At 42.3% G+C, this 18,856-nt stretch overlaps 1 protein-coding gene across 3 annotated transcripts in view; it reads right to left on the bottom strand.

The window, feature by feature from the left end:
• The window catches only part of arid1b (AT-rich interactive domain 1B), a 196,833-nt gene that overhangs the window by 47,237 nt on the left and 130,740 nt on the right, over positions 1-18,856 (bottom strand). For all 3 annotated transcript variants that reach the window (XM_061843427.1, XM_061843426.1, XM_061843428.1), the window contains exons 5-6: positions 12,878-13,157; positions 87-173 (exon numbers count right to left, since the gene is read on the bottom strand). In XM_061843427.1, the coding sequence (XP_061699411.1) occupies positions 87-173; positions 12,878-13,157 (367 nt within the window). The remainder of the gene's footprint in view (positions 1-86; positions 174-12,877; positions 13,158-18,856) is intronic.

The raw sequence follows: 18,856 nt of genomic DNA on the forward strand, positions 1-18,856 counted from the left end.
TACATGCCTAAACACAACTAAACTCCAAATAATATCGCCTACTGTACATGAACTGTATGCACACATACTCTATAGTGTGTAAATACCTCGTTCCTGAGCCATAGGTGAGTGGGTGATTGGTGGGCGGGATCCATCTGGTCCATTCCCAGAGGTCTGTGGGTTTGACGTAGAGCCTTCAAAAATACAAAGTCAGAATGTGAAAATACAGATCTCTGTGGGTTGGAAAATAATTTCTACACTTTTGCCGAGGAACAAGAGGATTTACATTCACCCAGAGCACCCAACACAATCACCATCCGTGAAGTTGTGTGTATGTAAAAACAGTTCAATGACAAATGTACTCCAAGAGACACACATCGACTCTTTTGATCCTGTGCCACCTCTTTCTGTAAGCATTAAAACGTGGGAACCATCCCCTGTGGGAAAACAGAGCTATTTGATCATCATTGATTAGGTGCTTGTGTGTATCTTTGAGTTGCATGGCTTCCATTGAAATCCAATAAGATTCGGACAATGGCAGACAAGAACCATAGTGAATTGATTTGGCTTGCAGCAAGGAGATAAAGAGTGGGAAATTTCACTTTTTATTTTTTAATTCAAGCCTTTAAACAATTTACATATTCCAGATGAGTGGATGATAATGATGTGGATGATTCACATTTTAAATCATAATTTATGCAGAGTTATAAACACCAACGATCGACACTATTCCGCTGCAAATGCTCCAATAGTCAGTTACCACACTATGTTTCAATAACGAAATTTGTTGTGGACCTTATGCTATCATGCAACAAAAATAATGTGTAAATCTGTTGACCTATTTCTAATATTATTTTTACATGCGCACGTGTTGTAGCTGCCGTAAGTAGCGGCAATACATACTGTTCTGGAGCTGGCACACTCTCCACATAAACAAACCCAATTAAGTCAACATAATTGCTTTGCATAAAAGTGCATAAACAACATTTCATTCCACCAGCCTGCCTACAGTGACAAGCAGTCACACATGTGAAAGTAATAAAAGTAATTGCACAAACTCATGAAAACAAAACACTCACAAGTCCACATGTAAGAGCACAAAGGCATTGGATACGTGCCAAAAAGGTCTCTGTCATTCACGCACACACACACACGCACACATACACACACATACACACACACGTGTGGATGCAGCGGCAACGTTTCAAAGAGAGAATATTGGATTAGCTAGTCTGTCAACGTGTGGCGGGAGGGAAGGGAAAACATTCTTGTGCAATCGTTGAAGCAACCCTCAGATAACAGTGGAAACATTATCTATGTGCCACTTTGTATTGGATGGAAATACTTTTTAAAAAGTTTGCATTGGAGCGCAGCGACAGCATTGTGGTAACGCAGCATGCTGAACGTTCACTGTAAAAAAACTGCTATTGCCATCAAGAGAATATGATCAAATCTCACGTGAGATATTTACTTCGTTTGGAGAATCTCCGGAAACTGAATGAGTTAAAAAGCACGCTGGACTAATTCCTCTTGTGGCCTTAAATCAATTACTGTAGGCAGAAATATTTCACAGATATAGTATGTAATGTTTTTTTTGTGGGTTTCACAAAAGATACTTGGAAACAAAAAAAAAAAAAAATGAAGTCGTATAATTAATCAAGACAAAAGTCCTTTAAAATACATTAAAATATAATCAATTCATCAAAAACTCTGCCTGGATGGAACAAATAGTTCCTGGACCAAGAATCGAAGTGAAACACAATTTATTTATCTAGGTTTGAGAAACTCATTTAATTCTTAATGGTATTTGTAATAATTTAACACACAAGGAATCCGAATACACAAAATAAAGTCGCTAGTTGTTCCTACAGCACTCGTTTGGTTAGGCAGAAGATGTTTGGCTGCTGCCAAACAATGAAATGACCCAACGATGTATGTGTTTGTGTGTGTGTGCACGCAGAGCGGAGCAGAGACGCATGCCAGGCATCAGCTTTGCTGTCAGTCCCTGTTTGCCTGGTGGCAGCAGATTGTGCCTTTCTGTGTGTGTGTGTGTGTGCGCACGCCACCAAGAAGCTTCAACACAACTATGCAATGTCCTGCCTGAGATGAGAAGCAACAACAGACAAGGCATTTGAATGTACCTTATGTGAGAGTGATTAAGGGGAATGACAAAGAGAGAAAATGGAAAATCTGAAACACTGACGAAGACATTGGAAATAGATGAGAGGAATCGTCTAAGTTTGATAAAGCTTTAGCCCCTCCCTGTTTTATTCTAGTTAAGCTTCCAGCACTTGGTAATTATTTCACTACCAATTAGTGTCCAAACAAAGCCTATCTTTCCCTGACAACCTCCTCTCCCTTATCCTCCCTCCTTTCCTCACCCGAAATGGCATTCAATAATTATGCTTAAATAAAACAAACAGGCTCCACAGTGAGTCCTGGCACGCTTAATCTGTACCATTAATAATTCATACACTGAATCTCTGACACGCAGTTCTTCACCATGTGCTGCTGGGAGAGAGCGGAAGAGCTAAATGTCAGCAGTATATCATTTTCTGTATACACACACAAAAAAATAATAATTTGTATGGAAATGCTGATGCCATGTAGGTTGTTTTCTTAGCTTTGCATTTGAGCATGTGCGTGTCAGTTAAAAGCTTTTGTTTATCCAATTGTAAGAGACTCCCCGTGCATATATTTACCTGACCTGTGTCTCCATGCACGCACTTACATTCTAACTATGGATGTTATCATGCATACACTGTGCGCCAGTGAGGGGCTGTGCATTACTTGAGACCTTCAGTTGAGCTTTAAAATGGTCCCAGTCCATTCCTGAATACCACCACAGTCACATCACAATTTTGCAAACACATGTACACTCACACACACACACACACACACACACACACACACACACACACACACACACACACACACACACACACACACACACACACACACACCACACACACACACACACTATATATATATATTCATATACAGTGAAGAAAATAAGTATTTGAACACCCTGCTATATTGCAAGTTCTCCCACTTAGAAATCATGGAGGGGACTGAAAATTTCATCGTAGATGCATGTCCACTGTGAGAGAGATAATGTAAAAAGAAAAATCCAGAAATCACAATGTATGATTTTTTTAACAATTTGTGTGATACAGTTGCAAATAAGTATTAGAACACCAGTCTATTAGCTAGAATTCTGACCCGCAGAGACCTGTTAGTCCGCCTTTAAAAGTCCACCTCCACTTCATGTAGTATACTGAATCAGATGCGCCTGTGTGAGGTCGTTAGTTGCATAAAGACACCTGTCCACACCATACAATCAGGAAGACTCAAACTTGTAACATGGCCAAGACCAAAGAGCTGTCCAATGACACCAGAGTCAAAATTGTACAACTCCACACGGCTGGAAAGGGCTACGGAGAAATTGCCAAGTGGGTTGGTGAAAAAAGGTCCACTGTTGGAGCAATCATTAGAAAATGGAAGAAGCTAAACATGACGGGAAATCTCAATCGGAGTGGAGCCCCATGCAAGATATCACCTCGTGGAGTCTCAATGATCCTTAGAAAGGAGAGGAATCACCCCAGGACTATGCAAGAGGACTTTGTCAAGGACCTGAAAAGAGCTGGGACCACCGTTTCAAAGGTGACTGTTGGTAATACACGAAGAGGTCATTGTTTGAAATCATGAATGGCACAGAAGGTTCCCCTGCTCAAACCAGCACATGTCAAGGCCCGTCTTCAGCTTGCCAATGACAATTTGGATGATACAGAGGAGTCATGGGAGACAGTTTTGTGGTCAGATGAGACCAAAATAGAACTTTTTGGTCATAATTCCACTAACTGTGTTTTGAGGAATATGAATGACGCCATCTCTACTGTGAAGCATGGGGGTGGTAGCGTCATGCTTTGGGGGTGTTTTTCTGCCCATGGGACAGGACGACTGCACTGTATTAAGGAGAGGATGACCACGGCCTTGTATTGTGAGATTTTGGGGAACAACTTCTTCCCCTCGGTCAGAGCATTGAAGATGTTGTCGTGGCTGGGTCTTTCAACATGACAATGACCCAAAGCACACAGCCAGGAAAACCAAGGAGTGGCTCCGTAAGAAGCATATCAAGGTTCTGGAGTGGCATAGGCGGTCTCCAGACCTAAACCCAATATAAAATCTTTGGAGGGAGCTGAAACTCCGTCCTTCTCAGCGACAGCCAAGAAACCTGTCTGATCTAGCGAAGATCTGTGTGGAGGATTGGGCAAAAATCCCTCCTGCAGTGTGTGCAAACCTGGTGAACAACTACGGGAAACATTTTACCTCTGTAATTACAAACAAAGGCTACTGTACCAAATATTAACATTGGTTTTCTCAAGTGTTCAAATACTTATTTGCAGCTGTAGCACACAAATAAATCGTTAAAAAAATCATACATTGTGATTTCTGGATTTTTCTTCTTAAATGATCTCTCTCACAGTGGACATGTATCTACGATGACAATTTCAGACCCCTCCATGATTTATAAGTGGGAGAACGTGCAACATAGCAGGATGTTCAAAAACTTATTTTCTTCACAGTATAAATAAATATATATTATACTACATCTTCCCAATCTGTTCACAAAGTTTAAACAAGAAAAAAAAGTACAAGGCTAAATGTTGCATCTAAGTGTGAGAGTGAAACTGAGGTGTGTTTGTCTATTTTGCTCACAAGTCAAATAAAAGTAATTTAATCAGTACAAAAAGACAGTTAGTGAACACAAATTTTCCACACTTTTCCCATGATACAAGGCAACATGACCAAAATTAATGGAAGTTCATTGCATTTATTTTAGGGATATAATGGGCTTCGGTAAAAACCACAAGCACATTTTAAATTCCTCTTCCACAAGTACTGTCGAGGCAACCCGGAGTCTTCTTTTGAAGAGAGGGAATATAGTCTTTGAAGCTTTTTTTCATCACGATTTCAAATGCAAAAGCTTGTTAAGTTCAAAGCTGAGGGGGAGGACTTGTGGCCATATTTCTGTTTTGTTTCAGGGCTCAGCTAATAATTAAACTTCAATGTAACTGCACTAGTGTGTGTGTGCGTGTTTATAAATGATGGGCGAAATCGGTGCCATTGAAGCAAAGTCAAGTATCGAATCAATGACAAGATCTATTACATCACAGGTGGCAAACTGAGCCAGATCCACCCCACCGTGTCATTTAAATTAGCCCGCGAAGGGAAACCATGGTTCATGTCATCGTGGGTGATGGACCCTGCCCCCTTTGGAGCAGCGGAGGACATTTTTTTTTCAAAAGTGAGGACGTGATGGTGAACTAGAGAGAAAAAGGGCTGCTTCACCACTCTCTTAACGCAACCCTTAGGCTGTAAATGTACACACACCTTCCCCAGCCAAGACACCCACAACAAGCTAATATCTCCTTCGTGACTTTATAGGAGAGCGGAAAATAAACAAGAGGATCCAGTAATGGTGGTTGAGCTCTCAATGGGTGTACGCCAATGCCTCTCCAAGCCAGAGGCTGATGCCAGTTTAACTACCCCTGCAGGGAACGAGCGCTGGCCTGCAGTGGCTCGCAAAACAAGTGCTCGCACTCTCTGGAGATCCTCATTACTTTCAGCCATGAGCAGCAAGTGCAAGTAAAACAAAAGTGCAGCTTAAGCTAAAAATGCAACGAGCGGGTTAGAGAGGAGGGAAAGAGAAGGAGATGTCGGGGAAAGGATAATAATTGAACACTGTGCTACGATTTGAATATTCCTCTTGGATGGAGTCAGAAATTAATTTCCCAAAATGGCTAACACAGGCTTCGTAAGAAAAAAAAAAAGAAGCTCTTTTTGTTTTGTTTTGCTTTGTTTGTGCTGTGTGAATTTGTTACCAAGTGGGAGGATATCTTTCTGTTTTTACGTCAGAGATGTGGGAGAAAGGAAAGATCAGGGTGGTGGGAGGTTTAATGTGCAGATGGGAACGTGAGGAAGAAGATAAAACAGAAAAACAGGAGAGGGAAAAGAGCTGGAGGAGAGATGTGGAGGAATACAGGGGAGGAGGGGGAACACAGGCAAGAACGGGGATGGAGACACGGACCTGGTTGCTCGGTGGGAGGCCAGCACAGCAATGCTCTGAGCGAATACAAACATAGAGATGGGGTGGGGGGGGGGTGTCGAAGGGGCGGATATGAGGGAAAGTGAGACACAAGAGGGAACAGAAGCACGATGAAAGCAATATGAGGCCGAGAGAGGGACAGGGAGTGCCACAGGCAGCGTTCCCATGCAGGCTCTTTGGGAGTGGTGCGACCAGGAAGAAAAAAAAGAAAAAGAAAAAAAAAAGCCCCGTTCCGCTCCCTCCACACTGCATGAAAATTCTACCCTCCTCATCTCTCCCACAGCCTTCTTGTAATAACTTGCACCCCTAACAGAGGAAAAATAAGTTTGGATGAGCATTCCCGTGGCGTGCTTTCCACTTGGATATTTTGCAGCTTGCAAATGAGTTTCTGTCTGTGCTCGGGGAAGTAATTTACTGACAGCATTATCAACAATGGTCACCTCCGAGCATGCGGCTCTCGTTTGTGCCGGATCGCTACCAGGCGTCTGTGCTTGACCTCTGACCCAAGTGTGGAAAAAACACGGCAAAGATATCTTTATATCGGCGGCGCTTATGTGATCACAGATTGGAATACTAATGTATTTCCTTGCTCAGATTACAAGCAAACCACAGGCTATGATACTAAGGAGGACGATGGGATGCGGAACACGTCGGAGGACCCTAAAGCTGGAGCGACTGGACCAACCAGGACTTGTTCACGCTGTGCCGTGTTTGCTCACATCCCTTTATCCCCAGCCCACTGATCTTTGTGCTCTTTTCTCCAGCCCTGGAAGCACTTAAAGTAAAGCACAAGGTAAACAGTCTTAATGGTGGGCTGCTCATCTAGATTACAAACAATCTTGGCATAAACATCATTGACTCTTGCAACAGGTATCTTTGTTTTTTTGCCCAAAATGCAAAATGCAACCATGTTGCCATGTGGGAGGTGGTGGCCTTTTGGAGCTAGCAGTAACCACAGTTTTGTCATCAGAAATTACATTTTCAGCGATTTCTATCCACCTCACACCAAAATAAGAAAATTATGACATTGTTCTGCACCTGTAATGGATGATTTTTATTCATTACTTTGTTTTGAAATTTTCAGGTCCAAAACGGGGTCACGGAACAAATTAAATTTGTATCCAAGGCTCAACTGTATCTATAGCACATAATATTTTGCTGAATGTGAGCTTTTCCATGTTGGAGTCAAACGTTGGTGCATCTTTGTGCCTTAATCATTGCAACAGTCTGCAGAGGTGATGATGTGATGTGAAAGTCCACATTAATCTTGTTTTATCAGTAAAGTAACCATGTAATAGCCGAGTAATGCACATACCTCATTTTTGGTGGCTGTGATTTCTTATAAAGGGCTTGTCAAATCCAAGGCTGTACACACCCACCCAATGAAATAATTTTTTTTTTTATTCATCCATTGTTTTTCCATACCACTTATCCTCACTAGGATTGGAGGTGTGTTGGACGCTATCTCAGCTAATTCTTGGTGATAGATTGTGTATACCCTGAACTGATCGCCAGTCAGTCGCAAGTAACATATAAACAAATGAACATTCAAACTCATATTAACAATTTCGAGTCTTCAATTAACCTACAATGCTTGTTTTTGGGATGTGGGAGGAAAACGGAGTGCCCAGTGAAAACCCCGGCCGGTACGGAGAGAACATGCAAATTCCACATGAGAGGGGGACGCATTTGAACCTGGGTCCTCAGAACTGTGAGGAAGATGTGCTCAAGATGTGCTGAATTTCACAGGCGGAGTTAGGTGATTCCAGCAAAATATTTGACTGATGATGCTGGCTGGCAATCAAACAACTTTAACTTTTAGTATCCCAACTGTGGCACTCCACTTTCCATTCATCTGGATGAGCGTCTGTCTTTATCCCTAATGTTGCATGAAAAAGGAAAATGATTTGAATGTCAAAACTCAAGAGTGAAGAAGGCGTTTGTGTCTGATGGTAAAATAGAACCCATTTTTGCATGTTGGTACAAGGAGGACCTCGGCGCTTGAGCGATGTGATTTCTGCTCCATTGTCACAAATCTAGCGCAACAGGAAAATCAATTTGGCCCAGTGTGCTTTTGGAGTTCCAGGAGAGTGAGGCGACGGCTGCAAAATGTTCCAGCGTATTGGATTTTCTTCATGGACTGAGTGGGAAAGAGAGAGGAAGGCAAAGAAGTGGGAATCACAGGCAGAGCTTGATAGATTTGTGTAAGTGAACAGGTCTACGATAACCTGGCAATATGTCAGTCTCCCACTTGCTCTCCTCTGTCTGTGCCTCATCACAGTCATATCCCAGCAAGCAAGCCTTTATAAATGATTTGTATGTGCAACCATGTGTGCGGCTACGTATGGCCTGCCGAAGTGCTGTGTTATTTTTCAAATATATTGTGTGTAGGTGTTTGACAGCTGGGTGAAAGAATAACATGATGAAATTGCTCTCTGACCGCTGTCGAGGCACGTGTCGTCCTGTGAGAGTTCAGCCATGTGACGTGTTACACTCAGAGAGGATGACAACATCACACTGCTGCTTAAATGCTTGGGAGGCTCGGGATCCATAAATGTTAAAAATGGAAAAAGTATGCTTTCACTATTGAATATTATATACTGTCTATACACACACCCACATGTACACACCAGTGATTATGCCAACCTTTCATGTGGATGGTCAATTATGCCATTGATCTCGTGTACATTGTAGCGTGTTTATGTTTAATATGCTGTGTGAGCAGCTACCAACCTCACAAACATATTTGATCATTTACTCTCAGTGCAGTAAATCATATACGGACGTGGCAAAATTGAATTCAATAGTACACATTGCTAAAACCATAGTGAAGCATTGACGCCACAACATCTTAATGGCAGATTGGGATTTGATGAGGCCCAAACAATCTATAACACAGTGGGGTGTCAACTATCGTGTGGAATGTAATCTGGGTTGCTGGTAGAACCATTATTTTTCTGCCTTTTTGAACTATTTAGAAGCTCAGCTGCTAATAGCAAACATCTGCAATTAATTGACAGCCACCATTAAACCTTTTCTAATGCTCTACAACTGACGTAAGATGGTGGCAAAGCACGTTTTTTGTATTAGACAAAGCTGTGGCCTGACGAAAGGAAGCTCCTCCCTTCAATTCAATATGGTTTCTTGAAACCAAAAGCAATACTTGAATGTTAGACATAACTATGGCCTCATAAAAAAATATGCAGAGTTTTACCAGAAAAAAATTGAGAATAGAAGTGTAAATTTGCAGGGCTTGACTTCAGTTGCACTCTCAAATTGTGGCCATCAAAAAACCCATCACTGTACAGCCAAAGTCTCAATAATATACAAATAATTTTAATCACTACATTAGTGTAAAAACAAGTTAATGACTATGAATTTTCCAAGGTGCTTATCCTCACAAGGATCAAAGGCATGCGGGAGCCCATCCCAGCTATCTTTGGGTGAGAAGCAGGGGCACACTCATAACTGGTTGCCAGCCAATCGCAGGGCACATGGAGACAGACAACAGTTGCACTCACAATCACACCTAGGGGCAATTTAGAGTCTCCAATTAATGTTGCATGTTTTTGGAAGGAAACTAGAGTGAACTGAGAAAACTCACACTGGCACGGGGAGAACATACAAATTCCACACGGCCGGGGCCGGTATTTTAACACTGGACCTCAGACCTGTGAGGCGGACGCTCTAACCATTTGCTGCACCGTGCCACCTGTTAATGACTCTTAATTTAAAAATAAACAAAGCCACAGTTTTGAAAACTTTTAATCATTATCCAAAAAGAGATTTGCATCACACGTACATGGAATTGAAAGTCTTTAATATGGACTATCGTCATGTATGACGATGGTTTCAAGGTTTTGTCCATCTTTTTCTGAAAATGTTGCTCAACTTCTAAGTGTTGAACTTTCACAATTCGGTGTACTAATGCATGTTTTAGTACTTTGGTTAAGTAGTTGTAATTGGATGTCCCCCCTACATAGTGTCATGTGGAAGTAGTGGTGTGATTGCTGAAGCTCAGCCACTATGAGATGACAATATTTTGCATCTAGTTACTGTAATGTTAAGACAACCAACATGTCTTCCTTTGTGCTGCAGTAGGATTCATTTTCAGTTCGGCTTCCACACTGGCTAGAAGGCAAGAAAACATCATGTTATACAATATTTGGCCATTGTACCTGTAGGAACTTGAAATGGAAACGAAAGGAAGTTCTTTCCATCTTCACAACTGGAACAACTTCCACTCTTCTGGGAAGTTTCAAAGATTTGAAGTGCATGGTGTCTGGAGTTTTTTTTCTACAACACCACATCTGTCAAACAACTCATGGGCTTCCGTTGGCATCTCAGAGAACATTAGTTGCGACATTGTTTTTACAGCAAGAGAAAATAACTAGATAAAATGACTTGCTGGCATTTACAGCACACCCGCAATGTCGTCTAATCAGACAAAAACTGTCAAATACCCGAATGATCAGTGTAAATTCATTACAAAACCATAATCCATCATAACAGAGCCAGTGATACCACTTGTATGGCAGCAACATTAATAAAGTGCAGTGAAATGGAGCCACAAGATGTGTTATGACTTTTTCCTCAACAGAAGCACAGTCAGTAATGCAGCTTAAAACAATTTGTTTTACTCGCTAATGAAGTCGCTTATTAATGTTTTGTTGATTTAGTGGACATTGTTGTTTATAAAACTGAATAATGATGAGGGAGCTTTGCATGCGCAAAATATGCACATGCACGCCCGCACACACATACACACACACACACACACACACACACACACACACACACACACACACACACACACACACACACACACACACTACTGCACTGCCTCCTCTTTCTCTCCCTGTGCTGCACAAACTCAAACAAGCACATTAATGAAGGTGTCTTAACTTGTGATGAAGAGTTAGAAAGTGGAGGCTTCAGTAATCACATATTTGCTAACCACATTAGTTCTCCTGTGTGTTTCTCCCAGCCTGGCTGAGCATTGATCTAATTCAAAGTGAGTGTAGTAAAGCCGCTAAGACGTGCCAAATGTTACACGCTGCTCAACGCTTTATCACCATTTATTTGGCACGAGGAATACTTTAAAATATTTTCTTATTAATCACGTCCCAGCAATCAGTTTCGCTCCCCATCTTTGCCGCCTTAATCGGGATTCTCGGCACGATTCTTGGCAAGAGCCCTGGCAAAACTACTGTCCCAGTTTTCATTAGTGTCAATCACTGTGGTGAGGAGGAAGAGGAAGAGGAGGAGGAGGCCTGACATCGGCATCTCACTCAAGACATTTTGCCCCGCCTCATCACATTGAATGGCAGCTCTGAGGCGAGCCGATATGTCATTCAACAGCTTGGTGGGGCAGAGAGGTGGCCGGGTGATGAGGCATTCCAGCCTCAGACGGCGTGCACGCACACACATACACGTTTCATGCTAGTCGGGAGGCAAATCCAAAAAGTTTTTTTCCCCCCTTAGGTTTTAACAACAGTAAATGAACTCATCCTCTGCTGAGGCCAAAAGGCAGACATGCCTTGCCTAATAATCATTTGCCAACAAAATATTATCCATCCATCCATTTTCCAAGTCGCTTATCTTCACAAGGGTTGCAGGAGTGCCCGAGCCTAACCCAGATAACTTCGGGCAAATGGCGGACCACACTCTGAACTGGTCGCCAGTCAGTGCTAAATATGTTTTTTTCAGCAATAATTCATTTAACGGGACTGTATTTTGGTTATTTAAAAAAAAATACCTTGCTTTTTCCTCATATGAGTGTCCAGAAAAGGCCCCTCTGACAGCTACTTCTGTTTGACCCAGAGTTGTTTCCACTTTGTCCACATTTGGTTAAGACCACCCCTTTCCTCTGATTGCTTACCTCAGTGTCGAAGACCCACTTGTGAGAATGCACACGTTTCTTATGTCGACAATGCTAACTCAGGAGCGGAAGTGGGAGAAAGAGGTCTATGCTAGTGATGTAGAAAAGCTCGAGAATGTCAACTAACCTGATTTCAGACCTCTCAGCAAAAAAAAGTGAGTGGACAATTTTAACTCTTATTTTACATTTGCTGAGGCGCCAGAGACAAAGTTCCATTCCAAATTCAAGAAAAAGTAAATTTGACTCAAATTCTTACTATTGAACGACTGAATACTGCGTGACAAAAATAAACGGAACATAATATTGCAGAGGTTGGAATCAGCTTTTGTTATGAATGAGACATCAAAGTCTAGACATGCTAAATTGATGGCCTGTTGTTTAAAGCAGCGGACTGCACTCAGGCTCATTCGCCGCCTAAGTGAGAGAAAATTGAGCCTTTTATTTTATATACTGAGATAAATAAGAAAAAAAACATTCTAATCTGGTTGTTTTCAAACTTCTTGACCTTTTTAAAATCCTTTAGAGACACCTCTTCGTGCACAAATGAAATCTGGCTTCGGTTTTAGTCTAGATGCAACATGGAAAGGTCAAACAAAAAAAAAAAAAAACCGCCGTGCCATAAATGCTCTTTCAGGAGTGATCATATGATATTCAAGATCACATGACCACACATCCATCAGTGATGTTGTAGGAAGAAACAGCTTTTCTACACATAGCCCTTTTAAGATGTCTTTGCTAATTAATTTCTATATTTTCCAAGTAATCAATCATAGATCATTTTCAGGTGATAAAATGCTTTCTTGTGTTATGTCGGTGATTGGTTGAAGCACTAAAATATTTCAGCTTACCAACCAAACGAACATGATGCGCAACAAATGGCAACAAAGCTGTGAGTTCAGCAGGTCTACCTGGTGTGTTGGTCCCAGCAGGGGGACCGCTGGCAGGGGAGATGGGCCCAGAGCCTGAACGCGACTGTTGGGATTGAGTGGAGCCTGCAGGCGACCCCACAGGGGAGGGAGATGGTCCGCTCCTCTGGCTGTGAAGGTGCGGTGAGGCGTGAGGCGAGAAAGGAGACTGTCTCTGGGTGCTGGCGCCAGCCTGCTCTCCTTGGTTCCCAGTGCTGGTGACGGCTGACCCCAAACCAGCCTCTGTCCCGGTTGGGAGGTCGTCTATCGAGCCAGACAGATCCTGGAAAAGAGGACCAAAACATTAAATACCGTATGGAGGAAGCAACTGTTTAGGAACTCAATGGCCCTAGGCAAGCTTAATAGAGCTCAATTGACATCCTCCAATTGATTTTGCTACAGTATTGCTAAGTCTATCCGTCCAAAAAATCATTTGCACTCAAATTCATACTGATGGGCAATTTAGAGAGTTTTCAATAAACCCAACATCCATGTTTTTTGTTTTTGCAAGTCGGAGTGATCAATAATGGTAAAAAAAAAACACTTGGAAACAAATTTCTCAATTTCTTTATGCTGCCTTGGTTGGATATGGGTAAATATCACCCACGCTGCAACGGCCGCGCAGAAAAGTCATATTTCCAACAAGTGATTTATGATTTCACATTTGAAGCAGCAGCACTTCTCCCTCTGCTCACACCACCTCCGCTCGCTCCTCAGTTGGCTTGTGCTGCTAAGCAACGCCGCGGCTCCAAAGGCCTCTTTGGAATCCATTTGGACGCTAGTAAATGCTCGAGGAGTCAGCGATAAAATACAGAGTAGTAAATAAATCCCAAGTGCCTGCAATCGTCTCTTTATTTGCTGTGAATATTATGATGATAGGCAGCAAGGTGGAGCAACTGGTTAGAGCGTTGGCCTCACAGTCCTGTAAACCTGGGTCAATCCCAGCCCTGCCTGTGTGGAGTTTATATGTTCTCCCTGTGCCTGTGTGGGTTTTTGTCCGGGTGCTTTTGTTTCCTCCCACATCCCCAAAACATGCATTAATCGGACACTCTAAATTGGCCATAGATGTGATTGTGAGTGCGACTGATCTCTGTCTCAATGTGCCCTGCGATTGGCTGGCAACCAGTTCAGGGTGTACCCCGCCTCCTGCCCGATGATAGTTTGGATCGGCTCCAGCACTCCTGCAACACTTGTGAGGATAAGCAGATAAGACAATGGATGGATGGATATTATGATAAAGATTTTTATGCTATTTTTGTTGTCGCAGGTAAAGAATTTTGGTCACTAGCTGACTGGCAGCTGGTTCTGAGCGGCTAAGCTAATAAACGGTGATGATTACTAGTACCTGGTTGATAGTGGTACCAATAATTAAAATACTCATAGTAAAATTAACTGATTTTCAAAAGGAAATTCAGTAGACCATGTATTTACTCTTATTGATCAAATTCTATAAAAATGACATTACATCAAATAGAAAAAAGGAACGGGAATGGAGGAGGGGGTGGGGAGGGGATATTAGTAGGTACTGTTAAAAACTTTAAATGTGAATGTGATCCAAATAAACTGTGATGCATCCAGCGCACAAAATGGTAGAAATATGTGGTTAACCTATAAAAGTTTCTAAATTAGTGGACCTTTTCCAAATGTACTGCACTTTCCAATGACATATTGTGGCTGGTGAAGTGAATCTCAGGGGCACATTTAGAGTTTGGTATTGTTCAGCCCAATTACAAGCAAAAATAAAGAATACAGAGCATTATTGCTTCAATCTATTCCAGTTCTGGATATACCTCAACTCTGTCGTCGGTTGTGTAGATGCACCTTTCAGTAACATTGTGGCCAGTGAGCGTGACATAGTCCAGGTTAAAAGGTCAGTAATTCTTTCTTCCTAGAATTGGTCTACTTTGTCATCACATTGTTTGGCTCTCCAGAGTTAGCATTGCTGCGTACGAGTGTAGACATGAACCACAGACAAAGCCACTTGACTAAATTTGCTGCTGTGGTGAAAATGGATTGCAACAGGCTGTCAAAAAAAAATCACTTAATTTCTCAGTTTTGCCTGCAGGTGAGCAAAGAGCACTGTGTACCTTTGTGTCTACGTGTGTGTGTATTTGTGCTTCGTAGTGCTTTTATCTGAATCCAGGGAATTCCCATCAATACTTTTGAAGGAACACTCTTTGCATAACCGTGTGGAGGGTGAGTACCCACAGCGGTCGGGTAGGATGTGAGAGAGGACGAAATGTGATGACAATGGATGCCTGCCCCTGCACACATACAGACACAAACGCCCACTTGAGACACGCGGACATTTTCAGACCGGCTGTATCCCGTTGAGGGGCGTGGGGGGGGGGGGTAGTCACCTGTGAGTGACCCCGGTTTCTGGGCAAATGACAGCCGATGCGACCTGCTAAAACAGGACTAGTGACCCTTTATTCTGATCCCAACTGAGACACAAGCGTGACACCAGCTGATATGGTTGACTTTTTCCTTGTTCCTGTGGTTGTGTGTTTATGCAAAAGCATTCAATAAAATTCAATACAACCGCTGAAAGAGGGAAAAATGGGGTTTTGATTTCTCTATTATCCAATTGGAGAATTTAGATCAATAGAGGTTGTCAAATCTTTGTCAAATGTGGACGTGTTAAGCCCTTTGAAACTCTTGTAATTAAGACCTATACAAATTAACTTGACTTGACAATTTAGAATGACAAAAAAGGCCTTGATTTTCATTGCACAAGCATAGTCTAACATTTTATAAAATGACAACATAATGTAACAAAACAGAACTTTGCATTGCATCCGTATAACTTCACTTGGCCGAAGTTACACAGAAATATAGTGGTCTTGCGTCGGATTCCATGATTACTCTCACGTAGCTAAATAAAATAACCCAAATTTTAGAAACACGTCTCAGTAAGATATGTGCACTCCTACATGACTATAAACTACAACCATAAATGCAATAAAATTCAGTTAGTCTCTCAATAATGACGACTGTTATGTTCGAAGTTAACGGCGACTGAAGAGAGATTTAATAGTATACCTTGAAGCTCCCAAATAGGGAAACATCATTAATTGTTGAAGATCTAAGAAGTTACTACTTGAATTCCATCCATCTATTTTCTTAGCTGCTTATGCTCACACAGGTCGCGGGGAGTGCTAGAGCTTATCCCAGCTGTCAACGGGCAGGAGGCAGGGTACACCCTGAACTGGTTGCTGACCAATCGCTGGGCACATCGAGACAAACAGCCACAGTCACAATCACACCTAGGGGCAATTTAGAGTTTAGAGTGCATTTGTTTGGATGGGAATACATTAATTTATTACCGTAATTTCCGGCCTATAAGACGCGACTTCTTTCAGATGTTTTCAACCCTGCGGCTTATGCGATGATACGGCTAATTAGTGGATTTTTTCTAACGGCCACAAGGGGGCACTCGAGCGGAAAAGGTAAGACTGAGACCGGTGGAATATATGTGCCGAGGAAGTGACTTTTACTTTTCCCTAACCTTTTTTTTAACCGCCCCTGTTAGCGCCGCGCATTCACTATTTTATTTTAATGTTAGTGCTGTGCAACAGTGTTGCTACTGTGTTTTTTTTTTTTTTTTAATCAGCCCTGTTCGTGCTAGTGATCTGTTGCTATGTCAAGCTAAACTAAGGTATCAAAACTTTGAAAACTCTTTCTGTGTATCGTCTTTCTTTGTAAATATCTTGTGTTTCAATGTGGCGGCTTTTACAGAGGTGTGGCTTATGTATGTACCAAATGGTATTTCCTTTCCAAATGTACTGGATGAGGCTTATAATCGGGTGCGCTCTGTAGGCCGGGAATTACGGTGCATTTCTGTGCAAGTCTGATTTACACAATCTGACTGCTTTTCAGTCACTGTTCATGCCATCATTTTGCACACGACCATCGTAATAAAACAAGAACTTTCAAATTACAGTAAATGTTAATACAGTATACACTGTATTGTGTATATATACATTCTTTTGACTTTCCCAGCGCTTCACACTTCTCATATCGTTGTAAATAAATATTTGGCTCGCCGTTACACAGATCATTTTAAAATCAGTTGACTCTTCTATAAGAATCACTTGTGGGAGGTTCAGACTGCACAGACTTCCTAGAATCAATATTAGAGCACTATAAGTGCATTGTATTGTTATGACTCAACACGAGGATTTGTTGTGTATTCATGTAGCTGTGTCATTTCTGTTTTAACAGAAGCGGCTGCCGGCGCACGGGCTGCTTGTTTTGGTTAATGCGATCTCAACAGCGAAACACAAAGCTTTTGTTTCCCATCATGCCGCTGTGATGATGCCCACTCGCTCTGCCGTCTGGCGTTTATCTACCCTCGCTGGACCGAACACGTGGGGCACCCGCTCGCCCATCCCAGCCAATCAGGTCCGAGCAGAGCTAAAAGCATGTTAAAAAAGACGAGGTTATTTTTTCAAATGCGCAACAAACCGCTTTAATGATGCTTTACACACTGCAGGTTGCCATGACAGCCAGTGTATCCATGGTGATGGCTTTTCCAAATACAGTTACCACGAGCTAGCGTAATACACGGCTAGGTTGTTAACCCACGGGCTAATCATGTGAATGGATGGGAATAATTGCATTTTGCCTAATTGGGCGCTGTTGCCAGCTTTTCCAGTGGCAGTTTAGGGGTGGGAAAATGCGCATCAGTAATTTGTTTAGTGGCTCGTTTGGATTATACACACACTTGAGCAGAGCTGTGTGGCCCAAGACCAAAAAAGTAGCAGCACTAATACAATGAAAGGGTGGTAAACCTTTACACCCTTTGCCTGTATAAATGCCCGTTCCAAATACGCCCATTACATATATTAGTGAAATGCTACCATGAAATTTTTTTTACAATGCTTCTTTAGTTTAATATCTTTTCCAAGCCACAGCCTTCCTGTACTGTACATTTAATTTTTCTCACGGCCCACATAGTTTTGTGTCTACTGCAGTCACACAAGCCAGCCAGCCAGCTAGCTAACCATCCAGACAGACATGTGCTTGCAGTATCCAAACGCCCGACAATCGGGAGTACTGATCCAAAGTGGCCCAAATCCAATTTGTTTGGCTCTAGGCTGCAAATTGCTCTGTGTATTGAGTCTCCAAATAGCTGTCAACCTCTCCAGCTTGGCGTCCTGTACCGCTTAATTCACTCCTGGAGCATGTCATTGTCATAATAAGGAAAATATTGAGGTGATAATAACAAGTTACTTTGCGATGGCCACCGCCCACCTCACACACACACTCACACACACACACTCACACTCACACACACACTCACACACACACACACACCACACACACACACCACACACACACACACACACACACACACACACACACACACACAACACACACACACACACACACACACACACAGTGTAGCCTGCATAATGGCCCAAGACTTCCATCAACACATTTCACACAACATTGGAGAAGCAGTTGTTTGTGACCTTTCACCTTGCTGGCATTGGCACCTGTCTAAGATGCCTGTGTGTATATGAGTCTGTGCGTTTGTGACTGACACACAATGCGGCTGGGCTGTCACATGGAGACATGCTTGGCTACTGATGCAGCCAAGGGTGACAGATGAGACCTGCGTGTGTGCGCTCTGTGTATGTGTGTGTGCATCTGGGTACGTATGTACTAATACACTAGTACGAGTGTACACTGAGTACTAGTGCCAAATAGTTCACTCACTGACTAGAAAAACCTCAGTAATAATAATCACACAGGGCACATAGTGGGTGGACAGCAATTTAAACACATGGACAATTTCGAGTCTCCAATTAAGCGAACATGCTTGCTTTTATATTGTGGGGTGAAGGCAGAATTCATGGAGAAAACCCACAGAGATTCGATGTGCTGTCTCTCCGCCAAGCAGGTGTTGATCAATATTAGACATTGTCACGTTTCAGTACTACTTTACAACCCTTAATTAAAGCCTACATTCCTTTA

This window comes from Syngnathoides biaculeatus, chromosome 15 (assembly GCF_019802595.1).
Source record: "Syngnathoides biaculeatus isolate LvHL_M chromosome 15, ASM1980259v1, whole genome shotgun sequence".
NCBI lineage: Eukaryota > Metazoa > Chordata > Actinopteri > Syngnathiformes > Syngnathidae > Syngnathoides > Syngnathoides biaculeatus.